This window comes from Taudactylus pleione, unplaced genomic scaffold (genome assembly GCF_031769625.1).
Source record: "Taudactylus pleione unplaced genomic scaffold, aTauple2 ptg000188l, whole genome shotgun sequence".
In the NCBI taxonomy this organism is placed as follows: domain Eukaryota; kingdom Metazoa; phylum Chordata; class Amphibia; order Anura; family Myobatrachidae; genus Taudactylus; species Taudactylus pleione.
Window position 1 is genome coordinate 2,469,737 of NW_028284590.1, and position 19,219 is coordinate 2,488,955.

The window sequence follows — 19,219 nt, forward strand, 5'->3', positions numbered from 1 at the left end:
ATGACCTCTACTTGGTGATGCCAATGTCAAGAGCTCATGCCCTCTAAGGAGGGTAGGACAAGAAGCAGGTAACATCACACCACAAGTGGGGACACATTGCATTGCTTATATGCATGCTATGTAAGTATATTTTATGTTGATCATATTTTGTATATAATAAATATTCTAAAATACTACACAAATACTACAAATACTGTTATTAGAAAATCAGGGGTGTCAAAGAGAGTGAGGTCCCCCTGAATTTTCCACTAGCAGCACTAGACATTACTAGCCAGGGCTGGTTCCACTATAGCGGGGAGACACATATCATGGGGTTCTCTGCCATAGTGCCAACAAGCCCTTGAATGGTTAGCACAGAGTTGTATTCCCTTGGAGTATCAGGGCCACAAAAAAAATGTGCCCTCCCCTTAGGAACAACCTGGCACTTGCTGATAGAACTAGGACTTTTTGCACAACCTAGGTGGTGGGTGTGGGGTAATTATGGTTAAATATTTGTAAAAGATGTAATTTTAAACAAGCTCACTACTGGTCCCAGCAAACCCTGTAATGCCAATTTAAATGGCTGCCAGGTCATGCTGACATATCGAGATCCACCTGTGCCCTCTAGGACCTGCAATGCACTTGTAAACACAGTACTCACACAGGAGTACTGAGTAAGGGGAGGAGTTAGGCTCTAGGGGGATGGTTAGGTTTAGGCACTAAGGGGAGAGGGTTAGATTTAGGCACTAGAGGGGAGGATAGGTTTAGGCACCAGGGATATAGGGTTAGGGGTTAGGTTAGGTATACTTACCTCTAGCTATTGGAATGGTAACCTGGTTGGAATGCCAGTGCCAGGATTCTGACCGCAGGGATCCTGAGCGTTGGCATCCTGTACCCAACCCAGCCTGTCATTCCAATTAAAATTAATGAGTGCTCTCTGATTGGTTCTCATGATCTGATCAATCAGAGTAATTTGAAATGGATTCCGGGGGGACATAAAGAGCCAGTGTAGAAATTTGCAAAGAGGAGCAGCCTGACAGGACAGTTTTGCTGTGGCATGTAAGATGAATTGAAGTAGGAATACATAGTTAAGGTTAATTCCAAATAGGAGAAAGTTGCAATAGTCAAAACGGGAAATGATGAGAGAGTAGATAAGAGTTTTGATATCATCTTTGATAAGAAAATGAGCATATTCTGGCAATATTTGGTGGAGGTAACTGAACTGGGTGATAGGCTGGATATAACGAATATAGCAGAGGGGAGACTCAAGTATGTAGCAGGCAGCTGGCTTTACAGATGGAAGAAATTGTGGTATAATTGATGATAATGAAGATTTGGGGTGAAGTTGTGATTCTTAGAGGAGGATAGAAGATAAGATGTGTTTTAGACCAGGTGAGGTGTAGATAGCACTGAGAAATCCATGTGGAGATAGGTAGCTTAGAGACAATTTGTTACATGAGATATTACAGAAGGGGAGAGGTCAAGGCAGGAATGGCAGACTTGGATGTCATCAGTGTAGAGGTTCCACTGCAGGCTAAATGAGCAAATTAGTGTCTCTAGAGAAAATGTGTACAGTAAGAAAATTAGAAGGCAGACAAGAGAGCCTCGTGAGACTCCAACAGATAGTAGGATTGGAGGAAAGGATGTACCAGAAGTAGAGACACCAAAGGGAGTGGTTTGATAGATTGGGTGGTATTCATGAAAATAAGGTGTCATGAAGCCAATGAAGTGAAGGGAGTTAAAAAAGACAGGGTGATGAGCAGTGTCAAAAGCAGCAAGCATGTCCAGGAAGATGAGTTTAGAGAGGGGAACTTAGACTTTACTGTAAGTAGGTCATTGATGACTTTTGTGAGTGCAGTCTCTGTGGGATGTTGGAGGCAGGGGTCTGATTAAAGAGAGTCAAGAATGGACATTGAGGAGAGAACATGAGGTAGGAGATTGTGCACAAGTTGCTCAAGCAGTCTGGAGGAAAAAAAGAGGAGACATGCAGCGGTTGCTGGAGCGAGAGGCTGGATGGAGATATTTAGGATTAACGTGATGAGCCCATGTTTAAAAGAAGATGGAATTGTGACAGCGGAGAAAGAGAGGAATGAAAAGTTGAGCTACAGCGGGGCATGCAGTGTGGGAGGGAATCAGGGAAAGCAAAGACATTGGGAGGGAATAGGTGGTAGGTTGTATGATGAGATGAGTGCAGCAGCTTTGACTAACATTACAAGAGAGATTGAATTAACTGTGAATTAGGGAATGTAGGAGGAGAAGGGTGGGGTATGTGGTAATTGGAATTAGGAACTATCATTTAAGGGTCACTGAAAGTTGCTGAGTTCTATGATTTAGCTCAGTTTTATCTTGAATTTTAGCCATGTTCAGATTTCTATTGTTAAATCAATAATGGTAATCTTCTGATATTCCAGTTGGATAACTCCTGTCAATTCTGATTATGATTTGAGAGATCTGGGGTTTATCTTTACAGAACATTAATTTTGTTTGAGCGAGCATTTGAATCATAGTGTTTTATGATATGTGGCTTTGTAATTTAATTGACACTCTATGTTACTGTACTGTGGGTCTCATTCAGAGCCGGACGCTATTTGCGTTCGCTCGTCCAGAAAAAGGGGCTGGCTATTTAAATTGACCATTCGCTCTTTGCGGTCTGTTGATGCCTCTAGGTCTGAACGAGCGAACAAAACATGCGGTCGTTTTTTTTGTAAAAAAATGCCCCCTGGCCGCTCGCATCATACGTCATCTCCGCTATTTATTAGATTAATCGAGTACATCGAAAGGCGAATGAACTGCTCGCTATTCTTGTGGTTGCATTTTCCTACCGCAATCATGCGAGCAGTTCTGGCTAAAAGACACCCAACTAACGTGGTCGATGACGCTGCTTTGTTAATTATGCACACCCTTAAAATGCCCGTTTTGACCGTTTGGCACGCCTGCGTTCAGATCTCCACTACCCGTTTTCAAGCACCTTCCCCTGTTACCACCCACAAACGCCTCATCCTGTCACTCAAATTAGCTGGCATTCGCAATATTGCGAGCACACGATTTCTGACCGCACTGACTGGTTCGCGCATGCGTACTGAAACCCATATGCATGCGCAGATGTGCGAACATCGCTCGTAACGAACGAGCGGCAGCTTACGAGCGGCTCTGAATGAGACCCTGTGTACACTTACACTCAGATGACAGCCATCATGTTCCTGTATTCATTCACTTGTTTTATTCAGATTAAAACTCTTAATAAAAGACAATGCTATATTATATCATATGTGTTTTCTAGATGCCTAATACATACTAGGCTTAATTTATGGCTGGATGTATGTCTGTTTCCATTTTTTTGGTACCTTACACCAAAAAGTGCACATGTTAATTCAATATATTGTTTTTGCAAATTTTTGATTTGCTTGTAGTGGTGTAATGGTGCTAAGCAGTGGCCAGCAAGCAAAGGCCAAGTACAGTAAGGACAAGGGTGTATTTATAATGGGTGCAAGGTGTGCGGTGCACATGGGCCCCTGGATCCATGGGGGCCCACACACATGCACATCCTTCATCCAATTAACTATACTTACCTCTCCATTGGCCCGGCACTGGCTGTAATACTGCATACATCACTGGAAAAATGGCCACCACAGCCATTTCCCCGGTGATTCGTGCATGCGCAGTAGAGATGTCCTGGGAACGTGGCGTGGGCGCCATGTTCCCTGAGACCTGCACAATGCCAGTGTCTAGTGCACCACCGGAGAGAAGGGGGCCTGTTTGGAGCCTGCACACGGGTCCCTCCTCTCGTAAAGCGCCTCTGAGTAAGGAAATGCGTAAATAGCAGCGCCAAACTTACTACCAATGAATAAGAAATTATGATTCCAAATTGACAGGTATGCACACTTTGCCAATGCATAATACTACAAATATTAGAAATGAATTTAAAAATACATAAAAAACAAATGAATATTTTACAAATATTTCATACAATAAAACCAAAGATAATTATTAACTGATAAAAGTGAGCCCCAAAATTTAATACGTATCATTAGCCTGACACTAGTTCAATAAATGTTCCTCTAATTATGAACCATACATGTCCCAAATCTGTTCCAGCGCAGAACACGCAAGATCCACCCACAATACTGACTTAACTTTACATCAGTCTCTCTGCTCATTATATATATATATATATATATATATATATATATATAAAATAGCTCAAAATGGAGAAATGGGGATTGAAAGACCCCAATGGTAAATATACCTTTTATAGCTAGCTCATGAATAGAACATATGTCAAATCCAAATCTCAGCCAGACTCCCTCCAGTAAAATTGCTGTCCAGTATAAAACCACCACTAGACATAAGCTACAAAGCTCACCTGTAATAAATTTCATGTGCACAAGCAGCCAATCCCAGATTCTCAATAAATAGTGATAGATATAACGATTCCTTTGCTACAAAATATCCTTTAAAAAAATCTTTGAAGGTATAAGCTGACGCGTTTCTCTGAATAAAATGGTTTCTTCGGAGGTATTAGTTGCAATAAGATTAACAAATATATTAATTAATAGATATCACAATGCCAGTGACATTTATGCGAGCCTTGACAAAAGAGCTGGCTGGCTCTGAAACGTCGGTGCTATATGTGTTCAATACACGTTTGATTCTTTTGCAAACCTCTGAGTGCCGCTGCCTCTTTTTTGTACTTCTGACAAAATTTTTGGCTTTTCATAGGGGCCCTGTGGTGGGAGTGACCATGTGATCAGTAGCCCTATATAGACTGGTGACAGCAGCACCTTCACCCACCACTCACACCAATGTCACTGTGTGCCCTGTGCACAGGCTATATAGCGCATCCTATTCAAGTGAACGCGGACCCAAAGCACATCTCCCCCCACCCCTTACTGGCCACGCGCATTGTAAGGGGTTCAGTGGTTCCAATTTGTAACAAACAGACAGACACAGCATTCTTATCATATTAGTTTATATATATATATATATACAGTTTGATGACTATTAGCAATGACAATGATGATATAGATGATAGTCTGTTCAATTACAAATTGAAGTCTCCAGCTGGTTATACTTAAAGTATAATCAGCTATGTTATATACAGTTATGGGTGAAGGCTGTCTGCATTATTTAATTGACATTTCAATTTTAACTACTGCAGGAAATATGCTCCCACTGGGATTTTAAAGGGTGAAACAACAGATGAATGTGTTTAATATTTATATATATATATATATATATATATATATATATAATTATATTTTATAATTTTGTTTATAACACTATCCAGGTTCTATTCTGTATCTGACACTTCATATTATAACATGCTGGACTAGTAGGTTAATGGGACTTTAGTATTTACAGCTAACACTGTCAAGCCACAGCTATATGCTATGTTTATGCTATCTCTACACTACAATAGAACATAAGCATACACACTTAATATACTGTATGCCTCTTTGATTTGCGCTGCATGTGCTAGACTTTTACATTGCATTGCATTTTACATTTACTTGAATTTACTTTTACAGTTTACATTTACATTACTTTTACATTGCTGGCATTCACACATGCATGGAAATACGTCTTTTACATGTGTTTTTTCACTATGTATAGTCTCAGCACATACTCTACGCCTCCACCTGTAAATGAGCTTCACGAAATGACTTTTAAAAATGGCCTCGGTTTTACTCACTCTGGGCCTGATTCAGCAAGGATGGCAACTGCGATTACGCACGCAATCGGCTGATTGTTGCGTTCTGTGCATGCTTATGGCAATCGGCTGATTGTTGCATTCTGCGCATGGGTATGCATCGCGGTATGCGCGCGCGACCCAGCCAATGCGATTGGGACTGCAATCGCAGTGACTACACAGACCCATCGCAGAGTGATTGACAGGAAGTGTCATTTGGGGGAGATGACGGGGGTTGGTCGGCAAAACTCAGGTGTGCTAGTGCATTACAACGCCTGTTGCATGGGCGTGCATAAATTATATTTCGGGTTGACAAGTATGTTTGAAATTTCTGCATCTATACAAATTGGGTGCCACACAGTTGCTCAATGCACATCTATGATAATATATTTAAAACTGCGCATATCTTAAAAAGCGCATGACGCAAAATACAGACATGGAAACGTGTGCAGATGCATAAGTGTATGCACAAAGGGCAAAACCAGATCACCCCCACTGGAGGTATGAGAAGGCACTTTGTGATCATGTCTACATGTGTATTATCGAGCAGCACTATTGATGGACTTTTTTTCCTTATGGTTTTTTGGATAATGGGTTACTGGATGAAGTTGATAATTGTATACCATAGTCAAGTTAATTTAATTTACCTTTAAGCATGTTATCACTGATGAAGGATAGGTGAGCCCAACCATATTGGAAGATCGTCTGTACATCCTAATCGCAAGGGAAAAAAATATTTGTCTCTATTACATTAGAATGTTATAAAACAAAATAGTCTAGATGTACTAAACTTGGGTGTGATAAGACGCATAAATAATAAAATATATCATTAACTCTAATTAAATAGTATAAATACTGCTTCAAGCAGAGTTGGTGCACTTGTCATATTGTGTTGTATATCAAGATGGTCTATTGAAAAACAAAATATCACATCAGTCACCAGCCATTGGCAATGATCTCCTACACTCTTATCTATACATTATTCAGCATGTTTTATAACTTCTTCGTTCATAAAAACTTTGGTGCATATCTGCTTTTTCTATTTGCTTACAAATAGCACAGTGTTTCCCCACTACAGTGATCATGGCTCACTACCAGTGCATGTTTTATGGATCTCTTCACAATCACAAGTGATATAATTAGCACCCCACTATGGATTTTTTTTAAATGTGTCAGCCAGTAATAAATACACCTGTGCACCGTCTAGTCTGGGACGCCGAGATGGGGTGGAGAGGGTACTAATTACCCAGGCGTGATGGAGGGGCCGGTGGAGGCCCATCAGAGAGATGAGATCCAACACTTGCAACCACTCCCTACTCCTTCTGCCTACGCTGATGACAAGGGGGCTTGCAGCGGGCCTCACTGTCCCTTCGGGTCTCACACAACAGCACTGCCTATACCCCCTGATGGCGACCCTGACTACAGTAGCTATAGTGTAGTGTACAAACTACATTATTAAGAAATGTTTAGAATTTTTTTTTCATATTACTGTAGATCCTGATTTCAAATGTTTTTGGTATTCTAACAGAATAACACACTCACCTTAACCCGCAATGTCTTTGAGATGCTAGCTTTCAAAGTTATAAATCTGGGAATAAAGTAGCTCACCTTTCAACAAATATTCCCGCTTGAACTGCATGGACAATACTCCGAAACTTTGGTTTCTCTTCTGGCCGCCTTCTCCTCATTCCCATTTTCCTTGTGAAGGTGGAAGCCAACCAGTCTCGTACTTCCAATGGAACAGAGTCTGTGTGGATATCAGAGAGCTCATCCTCCGTATCCAGTAGCCGCCTATGTATTTCATATAAGAAAAACATAATAATACAACCGCTACAAAAGAGATAAAAAGCTCACATATTAGACCAGCCTCAAATCAAATACAGTAGAGATGTGCGTTGACCCCCTTGTTTTGGTTTTGGATCTGGATTCATCTTTGTGTTTTGTTTTTGCAAAACCACCCTCAAGTGTTTTGGTTTTGGATCGGGGTTATGTTTTAAAAAATTATAAAAAGTTTTTAAAAACAGCTAAAATCATGTAACTTTTTCAATCCAAAACCTGATATTCAGAATTAAAATCCGAATTCTGAACCACGGAAAAATCAGAACATCGACTTTGATCTGTCCGGCTCTCCTCTGGAGATCAGGAACGCGACTCGGATGTATTCACAAAATTTGGGTGGATTCAGATTTCTGGAGAACATCCCTAAATTACAGGTATGGGATTTCCAATCCAGAAATCTGTTCTCCACAAAATTTAACTAGATACATTAGGAAAAATAGTTAATTATTTCTGCTGTTTGGCAATTTTGTTGTATAGCTTGGTCGCCAATTGTTTTTTGCCTACAAGCTCTTTATTGGGCGCTGGTAAATAATTCAGGGGAGATGGGAGATGCCAAATGCAGAGTGGGGAGACACAGGAGAATTTTTTTTATGTATTTTAAGAGAATATAGGCATTGTGTTCCAATGTACCAAAAACAGTACATCCTCAGCATTCCAGATAACAAAATCTCATACCTTTATGTGCCAGTACACATTAATGCTACCAACATTACAAATACCAACTCTGCATAGAGTGTTTATTTTCATGTTGACTACTGGGCTGCGGACAACTTTAAATTATTTGATGAATAAAGCCGTAATTATGAAATTGGCACACTCACTGCGAGTCTAACGTGATATTAGTTTTACAAAAACAAATATACTTTCATTAAATATTAATGAGTACATTACTTAAGGATTTCACTTTGTTTGACCAGTTATTACAGGGATAATCTTGAAAGCCATCTTACAAATGAAAATGTAACAGCACCAAGTATGGATATAGCACTATTTTAAGACAAGTATTTCAGTAAGGATAAAAATTAGGTCATGACTTATGGGAAAAAAGTTTCTGAAATTACTTTTTCCTTATGAACAACCAGTAATAGTTTGACTAATTAAATGATGCGTTTAAAATTAGCTTTTGTTATTACCTTAGCTTTTTCATACTCTATTGTGTGCAGTTGTTTTCACTAGGGGGATTTATTCATAGTTGGTTTATTATTAGGATTGGAGGGCAATGACACTCACGCTTGTTAGCACCCTTATACATAGACTGGGTGAGGACCCATGGAGAAGAAATAAGGTTTAATCAAATATGGACAAAAAAACACAGTGATTGCACTGCAGAAGCGCTGAGATGGGTGCAAAAATAACAAGTAAAATAATCAACTAAGAGCAGCTGTATAAAAAGAGGATAGTCAGTCCTCAAAGATATAAAACAAAATTACAGAAAATAACAGCGCTCAACTAGAATGAAAACATTTAATCATTTAATAAGGCATACAAGATACCAATATGCATATAGTTTAAAATGTGCAAAAAGTACATAAAAACAATCCAATCCACCAGTCACATTAATCTCATTTGAATGCTGGGAGGCTTAGATGATAATCCAATAAGTATTGATCCAATTGTACTGAGCATGTGCAGTTCTAAAAGTCAGTCCAGACTTATAATTACCAAATCCAGTGTCCACTTAGATTGAAGGGTCCTAATTAGCAGTGCTGTTAGGCTTCCGCAAGAGTTGGTCCCCGGGCAGAGGTTTCGGCAGTTCGTTTGTGTGGCTGAGTGGCACGCTGCTTTGACCATGTATCGGCACTCCTGTGGTGGATGGATGGTGTAGAGAAGCAGCCAATCCTGACGCATTTCGCTGTGTAGTACCCACAGCTTTTTCAAAGGTGGTGACATGGCTGCTGAAAGGGCTTTTTATATGGCATATACAAAATGGCTCCTAATTGCCATCTGTTCTTAATTAGCAAGCAATTTATAAAAGGAGACCTTCCTGTATTTAAACATTCACATAGATAATGTAATAAGGAGGAGACAGACTTACCTAGATCAAGGAATCTCTATATAAAGTCAGGCAAGCGGTCCGATCATAGTTATTAATGCTGCTTGTCTCTCCCGTTCTCCTTCCGCCACGTGGTGTAAACAAACCACACGTGGAGGATAGGGGAGTAACCAAGGTAACCTATAAACATGGCTGGTGATAGGTCCAATAATAATCATGTGACGCAACTCAATGTCACGTGACGCAAATAGCGTAGTAGCGTGCTGACGTTTTGTGGCAGAGTCACGTGATTCGAGAGGATCGATATCACTCATTTTTCCTATTCTCCCTCCACCATGTAGCATAACGTCAGCTACACACGGGGGAGGAAAAAAATAGTAGTCAAGGTAACTCATAAACATATGGTGGAACAAAATAGCGCTCACGTGACAAGACTCAATGTCACATGACAACCATAGCGCTATAGTGTACCAACATATTGAACATAGGAAAATATGTAAGCGAAGGGACACAGTATGTATTGATATAATCTAAAATTTTATGTATCACAAGACATAAAAATCTTGATCTAAAAAGGACCAATGTAAATAAATACTATAATGCATAAATAATCTATAATGTAAATACTAATAAATCAATAAAGCTATAAATCATATATATATATATCAAATATGGAATGAGTTGTATTTCTAAGTGACGATATTCATTAAGTTGACAGGGTTCAACATGTCGACATCTGAAATGTCGCCACGAGAAATGGCAACATTCTCAGAATGCCGACGGTTAGGGTTAGGTGTCGTCGGGAGGGTTATATTTAGGATACAAGAGAAGGTTAGGGGTAGGGATTAGGGTTATGGATAGGAGGAAGAATAGTCATCGGAACGCTGCTCCTAAATGTATCCGTCAGAACTGTTCCTCCCGTGACCGTCGGGGCCCGCAAGACTACGCTTAAGGCGCCTCTGTCACTGGGACCAGTTACAACACTACTAGACCACCAGGGAAGCTTTGTAGGTAGTCCACAATGTCGTCTATCGCATGTTGACTTTATGCATGTCGACACGATAACTGTCGGTTTAACATACCAGACCCAAATACAGCTGCTCTACAACTTTGGTAGATTTTACTACAGTGTTCCTTCCCCAAGCACCAGGCAGTGGCTCAGAGAGGGGGTGGAGGGGTGGTGCTGTGTAACTGGGCCTGACTATAGTAGTCATGTCTGTTTTAGCTACACAGGGCCCCAGGTTTTGGTCACACCCAAACATTGGACCTGGAAAGTCTCTTTGTGGTCATGGTCCCAAGAGTCACTACATTTAGCTGTCTTTCCCAGGGCTCTGTCAGTATGGTAATACTCTCAAATTCATTTAGCTATTAATAGTAAGAATGGGGAACTTCAAACCGAGAAGAGTAATCAGAAGCTACAATCTGTTGATTCATCTAGGACTATAGGAGTAATGGCGAAGCTCAGGGAAAGGGTTACATGGAAAAGGAATCAGTATGTGCGGCCGGCGGTTCAAATCCCGACAGTGGAAGCCCGACAGGGGTGAAGATCTCGAAGCTAAAAAAGGTAAGTACAACTAACCCTATTCTACCCCTAACCCTCCTTTAGGGGTGCCTAACCTCCCCCCAAGTTTGTAACCCTAAACCCCCTAAGTGCCTAAACCTAACCCCCCCTTCCCCACAGCCTAAACCTAAGTCTCCCGGGGGGGTGCCCTAACCCCCCGTTCCCCTAGCCAAACTCTAACCCTCCCGGGGGGCTGCCTACCCCTAAGTCCCTCCCGGGAGCCCCTAACCCTCCCCCCCGCGGCTGTCCATGCCCGGCACCCGGCATACCTTGGATCGGTATGCCGGGTGTCGGGCTACCGGCGTAGGTCTAATGACAGGCGTCGTGATTTTGACGCATGTCATTAGTACCTTGCCGGGATTTGACAGTCGGGAAGCCGGCGGTCGGTATTGCGACCATCGGCTTCCTGACTGAATCCCATTGAAAAGCCCCAGTGAGCCATCTAGGAGAAGTGGCAAATGTAAACTTCAATTTAAACTGCTACTTTTTGTAGCATGCAATGTTGCATTTTAACAGTTAGGTTTAAAAATATATACATTATTTGTGAGCCATATTCATAACTTCGTGGCTGTTTTAAAGATCAACCATTCACTGTATAACAGTTACAGATTGAGCACATGGGAGCCAATATTACATAATGCGTTCAACACTAACCCTTACAATATAACCATCTTGCTGACCAACAACTATTCATTCATATGGATGTCTTGTAAAAAGTACAATTAGATAGAACACACAACATTAATAGCCCTTCTAAAATAAAATGATCTTTGGGGAATGTCCCTATTTTTTAACTACATTGTAACTGCAGTCACTACGCAGATGAACGTAACATACAGGCCATGACTCAGGATGCATGTGATATGTGTTCTAGGCAGGCTTATCCCCTTTTTTTTTTACAATGTGGAGACAAGAACACTAGAACACAAGATACATGCTGTATACTGTATGTATCAGACATAACAATGTTGTGCTCCCAGAGCATCATAAAAGTCTACAACAACACAGCACATGGCTGTCCTCCAATTGATTGACAATACAATTAGCTATAGAAAATTCTATATTAAACACACTTTTGCTGATACCATTATCTGTTCACAATTTACTACATGCCGGTCATGTTGGATTGGTGTATTTTTAAACTCTACATAGAAATTCTGCTTTTATGTATTAATGTATTGTGGGGATACAGTGCATCTGGAAAGTATTCACAGCACTTCACTTTTTCCACATTTTGTTGTGTTACAGCCTTATTCAAAAATGGAATAAATTCATTTTTGTCCTCCAAATTCTACACACAATACCCCATATTGACAACGTGTAAAAGTTTTTTTTGAGATTTTTGCAAATTTAATTAAAAAACAAAAGTAAGAAATCACATGTACATAAGTATTCACAGCCTTTGCCATGAAGCTCAAAATTCAGCTCATGTGCATCCTCTTTCCACTGATCAACCATGAGATGTTCCTACAGCATAATTGTCCACCTGTGGTAAATTCAGTTGATTGGACATGATTTTGAAAGGCATACACCTGTCTATATAAGGTCCCACACTTGACAGTGCATGTCAGAGCACAAACCAAGCATGAAGTCCAAGGAATTGTCTGTAGACCTCTGAGACAGGATTGTCTCAAGGCACAAATCTAGGGAAGGGTACAGAAAACTATCTATTGATTTGAAGGTCCCAATGAGCACAGTGGCCTCCATAATCTATAAATGGAAGAAGTTCAGAACCACCAGACTCTTCCTAGAGTTGGCCGGCCATCTAAACTGAGTGATTGGGGGAGAAGGGCCCTAGTCAGGGAGGTGACCAAGAACCAGATGGTCACTCTGACAGAGCTACAGCATTACTCTGTGGAGAGAGGAGAACCTTCCAGAAGGACAGCCATCTCTGCAGCAATCCACCAATCAAGCCTGTATGGAAGAGTGGCCAGACGGAAACCACTCCTTACTAAAAAGCACATGGCAGCCAGCCTGGAGTTTGCAAACTGCAACTGAGAAATGAGAAACAAAATTCTCTGGTCTGATGAGACAAAGATTGAACTCTTTGGCGTGAATGGCAGGCATTATGTTATGAAACCAGGTACCACTCATCACCAGGCCAATACCATCCCTACAGTGAAGCATGGTGGTGGAAGTATCATGCTGTGGGGATGTTTTTCAGTGGCAGGAACTGGGAGACTAGTCAGGATAGAGTAAAAGATGAATGCAGCAATGTACAGAGACATCCTGGATGAAAACCTGCTCCAGAGCGCTCTTGACCTCAGACTGGAATGATGGTTCATCTTTCAGCAGGACAACGACCCTAAGCACACAGCCAAGATATCAAAGGAGTGGCTTCAGGACAGCTCTGTGAATATCCTTGAGTGGCCCAGCCAGAGCCCAGACTTGAATCCGATTGAACATCTCTGGAGAGATCTGAAAATGGCTGGGCCACTCAAGGATATTTTGGAGAAGTACTGTAAAGCCACCATAAAAATACAAAATCAGCAATTCTGCTAATTTCATGTAAGCACTTATTACACTTTCTCAAATAAATGCAGGCAGTTTTTTTAAAGTTGCTCTACGGCTTAATTTGCTCATGTAAGAACCTATACTTTAAGTCCATACCTGGTCAAGCAAATGTGATGACCACTTATATGCTGCATTGTAAATGCACTGTAAACATCTCTTGTATACATCGTCATCCATACATATACATAAGAAAAAATAATCATGCAGTGTATATTAATGTCATAGCGACATCTTCATTTTAATGTCATACAAACAAAATTAATATAAAAGTAAATATTTACTTTAGTGACTAGATGGCAGTAGAGCAATATCTAAGCATTTACATTTTAAGTAAAACATATAGGATAATTGATTATAACATATGTGTTCGACAGAGATAAATGAAAGAAAAGAAATGAAAGGATAATATGGGAGACTGTCTTGTGCCAAGCACACTAATCCACATGCACAGTAATTTACTGATAGTGACAATCTCAAACTGAGAATCATAATAAAGTTCTGTTTTTAAAATCTTGGAATTTCACTCTTTTTGATATATGTACAATTCAAGTACCCCTAGTCTGGGATTTCTGGTGTAAAACAGACAGCTATATCAATGCCCACTTGCAAAAGTTTTAAACCATAAACATCATAAAATAAGAAACCTTTTTGAATATTAAACGATTATACCTGGTTTCATCAATGTAAACTGCTTCCAATACTGAGGCTGCATACTCAATGTTATTCTTCAGATCAGACACATTTATATCACCCTTCTCAAGCTGCTTCACCAAACATCTCAATCTGTGAAAAAAATGAAATCAGCAATTACAAATTGTGGTACTAGTATAATTCTATATCTTGTTGGGAAAATATAAATGTATTTATTAATTGCATAATATGTGGATAAGCAGATTAGGCACATGGCGGCAGAAAATTTTATTTCTCCTGTGGACCCATAAATGAGTGCAAATAATGGTCTGTTTTTGCAATTATAACAAAACATATGAGCAATACAACAAATGAGCCCAAAATGAGAAATATTTCATAAAAATATTTAGCTGAACAGGTTGAGTCTCCCATATCCAAATATTCCAAAATACGGAATTTTCCAAAATACAGAATTTTTTTATCATGAATGAGATAATGAAACCTTTGCTTTTTGATGGTTCAATGTACACAAACTTTGTTTAAGGCACAAAATTATTAAAAATATTGTATACAATTACTTTCAGGCTGTGTGTCTTAGGTGTATATGAAACATACATTAATTTCATGTATGTACACAAACTTTATTTGAGCCAAAAAATGATTGAAAATATTGTATAAAATGACCTGCAGGCTGTGTGTATAAGATGTATATAACACATAAATGCACTCTGTGTTTAGATTTGGCTCCCATTCCCAAGATATCTCATTATGGTATGCAAATATTCCAAAATACAGAATATTCCGATATCCAAAATAACCTTAGGAGACTCAACTTGTATTCATTTTTTTTTAAACCTTAACACCACATTGTAGCTGTCATTATATGAAGAGAAATTGAGATTTATACTGCGACTGTTGCAACACATAGATCTTATAATGACAGGAAACCTGTGACTGCTAATAGCAGATACAGTATACCTCAACATCTGCAATAATATAGGGCCCCCACACTTCAAACTTACATTACTGAGAAGGTGGGTTAACATACATTTTTAGAGCAGATATTTTAGTGTTATATATATATAAAGTTCAAAATACTGAATATTTTACATTAATAATATAGCGTTATTGTTTGTTTATTCTCTTATGGTCAGGGAATAACAGAAAATAAAGGAGGTAAATATACCTTCCAGTTTTATCACTATTTTTAAAGAAACTTATCTAACAATTTGTTTTAATGTCATACTCACATCTTCATTTCAATGTCATACAAACAGAATTAATCTAAAAGTAAATGTTAACTTTATTAATTAGATGGCAGTAGAGCAACATCTCTAAGCATATAAGTATTTATCTAAAAAATACAGGATGATTGATTATGAGGGATTTTAGAAGTGGAGATGTTGCCCATAGCAACCAATCAGATTCTACTTAACATTTATCTAGCTCCTCCTAGAAGATAATAGGAAGCATCTGATTGGTTGCTTTGGGCAACATCTCCATTTCTAAAAACTCTCACTTTAGTAAATATACCCCTGAGATATGCAATTCATAGAGATTAGTGAAAGACACACTTCACACTCCCGCCCGCCCACTTCGCTCAACTAATGCATGCCGCCTCTCTTGCCAACTGATTACTTCCTCCCACTCCCGCATCCGAGATTTTGCCCGTGCTGCTCCCTACCTTTGGAATGCTCTCCCTCTCCCCATCAGACTCTCCACCTCTCTACAAATCTTCAAACGGGCTCTCAAGACACACTACTTCATCAAGGCCTTCCAGCTCTCATCCTAACCCACCTCATGCTCTTTCCTTCCTATCTTCCCCTTCTGTGTCACGCCTGTCTGTCTGCCCCTCCCCTTAGAATGTAATCTCTCATGAGCAGGGACCTCTTCCCTCATGTGCTTCTCTTTACATTTTCTTCTACTCTCTACTCCCCATTAGGGCACCTAACACGGGACCACCAATTCCCAGCAGCTTAATGTGAGTGCTTTAATCACTATTTCAGCAATGTATATAAGTTGTGTCCTTGTCCTGTACTGTAATGTACTGTAAGTTACTTGTTTCTTGTTCACCCATTAGTTCTATGTACTATGTTAGGCACTGCGGAACACTTGTGGCGCCATATAAATAAAGGATAATAATAATAATAATAATAGAGAATATGGGAGACAATCTTGTACCAAGCACGCTAATCCACATGCACATTAAGTTACTGATAGTGATATTAACAAGCTGAGAATCCTTATTTTCATCTTATTAGAAAGAATGAGTTCAAAATATATAAACCAATCTCTATTAAAGAATAATATCTAAAATAAAAAGAAAAATGTAATATTAGCATATCAAACTGTGTTGGAGTATTAAGATTACCTGGCTTAGTATCTATTTAAAAGATTATCACTCATTTTTTATTTAAATAGTTAGTATCTGTGGCATTTGCACAATGCCACACTGTATAATGTAAACCCACCAAAGTCTACCCCACCTGTAGTAAAGCCTAACTAAAAGTCATGTATGAGGAAAACAGAACAGAACAATGCTGGATGGATGAAGGTAAGTGTGGGGAGAAAAGGGGAGTTCTTAACATACAGTGGGTCAGGACTTGGGTGAATAATCTAGTGGTAGGGAGAGTGGTTTATTTATGTACGAGGTAATTGTGGGTGAGAACCATTACTCTATTAGTGGGGTGGAGGGGAGGACTATTTATTTGTTGCTGGGTAACCCCACTGCCTATTGTGGAGCTGAGTTAGCAGTGATAGTGTTAACATAGAGCCCCACACTATCTATAAGTCATTACCAGAGATTTATGGTAAAACATGTTCAGTGTTGAGGGTGCCCCTGTTCAGTGGCACACGATGTAGGAACCCCCGTTCTCTCACGAGCTGAGAAGTACTTAAAAGTGGCTCACTAGGTGAGCGGGAAAGCAAGAGATGCTTGAGGCCAAAAGAGAGTCAGTGAGGCAGTTACTGAGTTAGTCAGAGCAAGAGATAGAGCCCAGCCAGAGAGGGAAGACAAGTCTGGTGACACACGTGTAGCTGTCCACAAAACAAGGAGTTAGACACCAGACTCATGGTTAGCCAGAAATACAGTATCCATAAAACCTGACCAAAACAGCAATTGGGACTGACATTAATCACTGTTTGTGCAGTGAGAAGGATGCAACGACCAAAGACTTTCAGTTAAAATCGCTCTGCAATAGCTAGAGAAAAGTGAATAGATACAAAACTCTTGACATGGCACCCAATGAAAGAAAAAGACATTTAGGAAAAGAGTTTTCTGCTCTGCAATCAGTGAAGTGCCATGTGACTGAACATAAAGTTCTGTGCTTGTCATTTAAAGAGAAAGAGATAGAGACTTTTGATAAGGCACAGTGAACTTCATTCTTCAGTTACCAAAGTGAATCCTGTTATTTTCTCAGTGTTTCCCAAACTACAGTTGTGTCCTTACCACGTCTAGCCAAGGTCCAGTTCAACTCTGCTAGCGTTGGGCATCTTTTATTTGCCAAAAATGCATCTTAGTTGCAATGCATTGGGACTAGGTTGCACCAGGAGACTGTGCTGATTCACTTGTATACTGTATCTGTGTGCGACTGAGTCAATAAAGGAAGCACAAAAGAAATTGGCGTGGAATAAAGCAACGGCTGCTGCATCATAGCACTTCTAATACAGATTCAAATACTTAGCCACACTTAGATATATTAGAGTGTTGCATATCAAATCAATCAGCAAAGTCTCCTGGCTGCATTGCAACTAACATGCATTTTGGCAAAAAAAAAGACACAAAAAAGATGCCCGACAGTAGCAGAGTAGCATGGGACTTGACACGCCGAGAGGGGCTGGTTGGTGCAACTGCAGCAATGATGTGTCAGGAAACATCTGTAAGTATAGGTTCGTAACAGAAAGGTGCAACTCCATCTTCTTAGCACATCTAATTGAGGCTGCTTGCAAAGTTGTGTTAAGATTTACCTATAATATAAAGCCTATACAGGAGACATCTGTTATCTTTATTCAGAAAACCCAGGACTAACATATTTGCAAGTGCACCAACCAAATATTGGCTGGTGTTTACTGTATAATAGGAGAGTTGACTATAGAAGGAAATATTGAGATTGAGGAATTCTTCTAAAGTGTGGTAATCCCATCATCATTATATATTAGGGGAGTATTTTCTTGTAATTAATATTTTTATTCAACCTTATACAGATTATATGGTAATTCTTCAAGCAACCGGGGATATTCTGTTCTGAAGGGAAGTTTATTCTTCATACCTTGTACCCAACAAATTGAATTCATACTACTTGCCTTGTAATTTTTTTTAATCCTATCCCTTATAATAAAATTACCACCAACACTTCAAGGTTACTTTTTTCTACTGTATGCACCTGTGTGTTACTTTATTGATAAGGGGAGGGAACAAAGTTCATCGCACCTACACCATAGGCCACAGGGGTTACCCAAATGACCCCTGGTGAACCTCCTCTACTGGAAAGAAGAAGATACAGGCTCAGGTGGAGGTACGACTAAAATGTCAAATACATTTAGGAAGCAAAAAGTGTTATGTTTATGTGACTGTACTCATATGTCCTCACAAAATCCAGATGAGCAGGTGTTGAAAAATATAATAGTTTCATCATGGTGGTGCCTTTTAATTTAAAGTGGGATTTATTCGCATAGTGGTAGGGTAGTTTGGGGGATATTAACTGAATGTGGGGCTAAGCTTGTGTGGAGGGAGGGAATTTTTATTGAATATGAATAATTATAATTATTGTCAAGTTTTATGGAGACAAAATAGATTAATTTATTATACTGTATGTAATACTATAAATGTAATACTTACGTTGTTTATGGGGGAAAAAGGTTTATTATTTACATGCAACTACTATCAGGAAATAGATCTAATATATGTGAATACTATTAATTGAAAGTCAGACCCATTTGCAGGAAATCGGCCTATTTATGAAATGTGGTTGCTATTATTCTAATGTTGGATTTGCCTACATCATACAAATCAATG

The 19,219-nt window shown here is 39.5% G+C and overlaps 1 protein-coding gene across 2 annotated transcripts in view; it reads right to left on the reverse strand.

Annotated features, from left to right (window-relative positions):
• Window positions 1-19,219, reverse strand: part of PDE1A (phosphodiesterase 1A) — a 344,517-nt gene that overhangs the window by 57,172 nt on the left and 268,126 nt on the right. For both annotated transcript variants that reach the window (XM_088476422.1, XM_088476423.1), the window contains exons 2-4: window positions 14,245-14,358; window positions 7,277-7,459; window positions 6,316-6,382 (exon numbers count right to left, since the gene is read on the reverse strand). In XM_088476422.1, coding sequence (XP_088332548.1) covers window positions 6,316-6,382; window positions 7,277-7,459; window positions 14,245-14,358 — 364 coding nt within the window. The remainder of the gene's footprint in view (window positions 1-6,315; window positions 6,383-7,276; window positions 7,460-14,244; window positions 14,359-19,219) is intronic.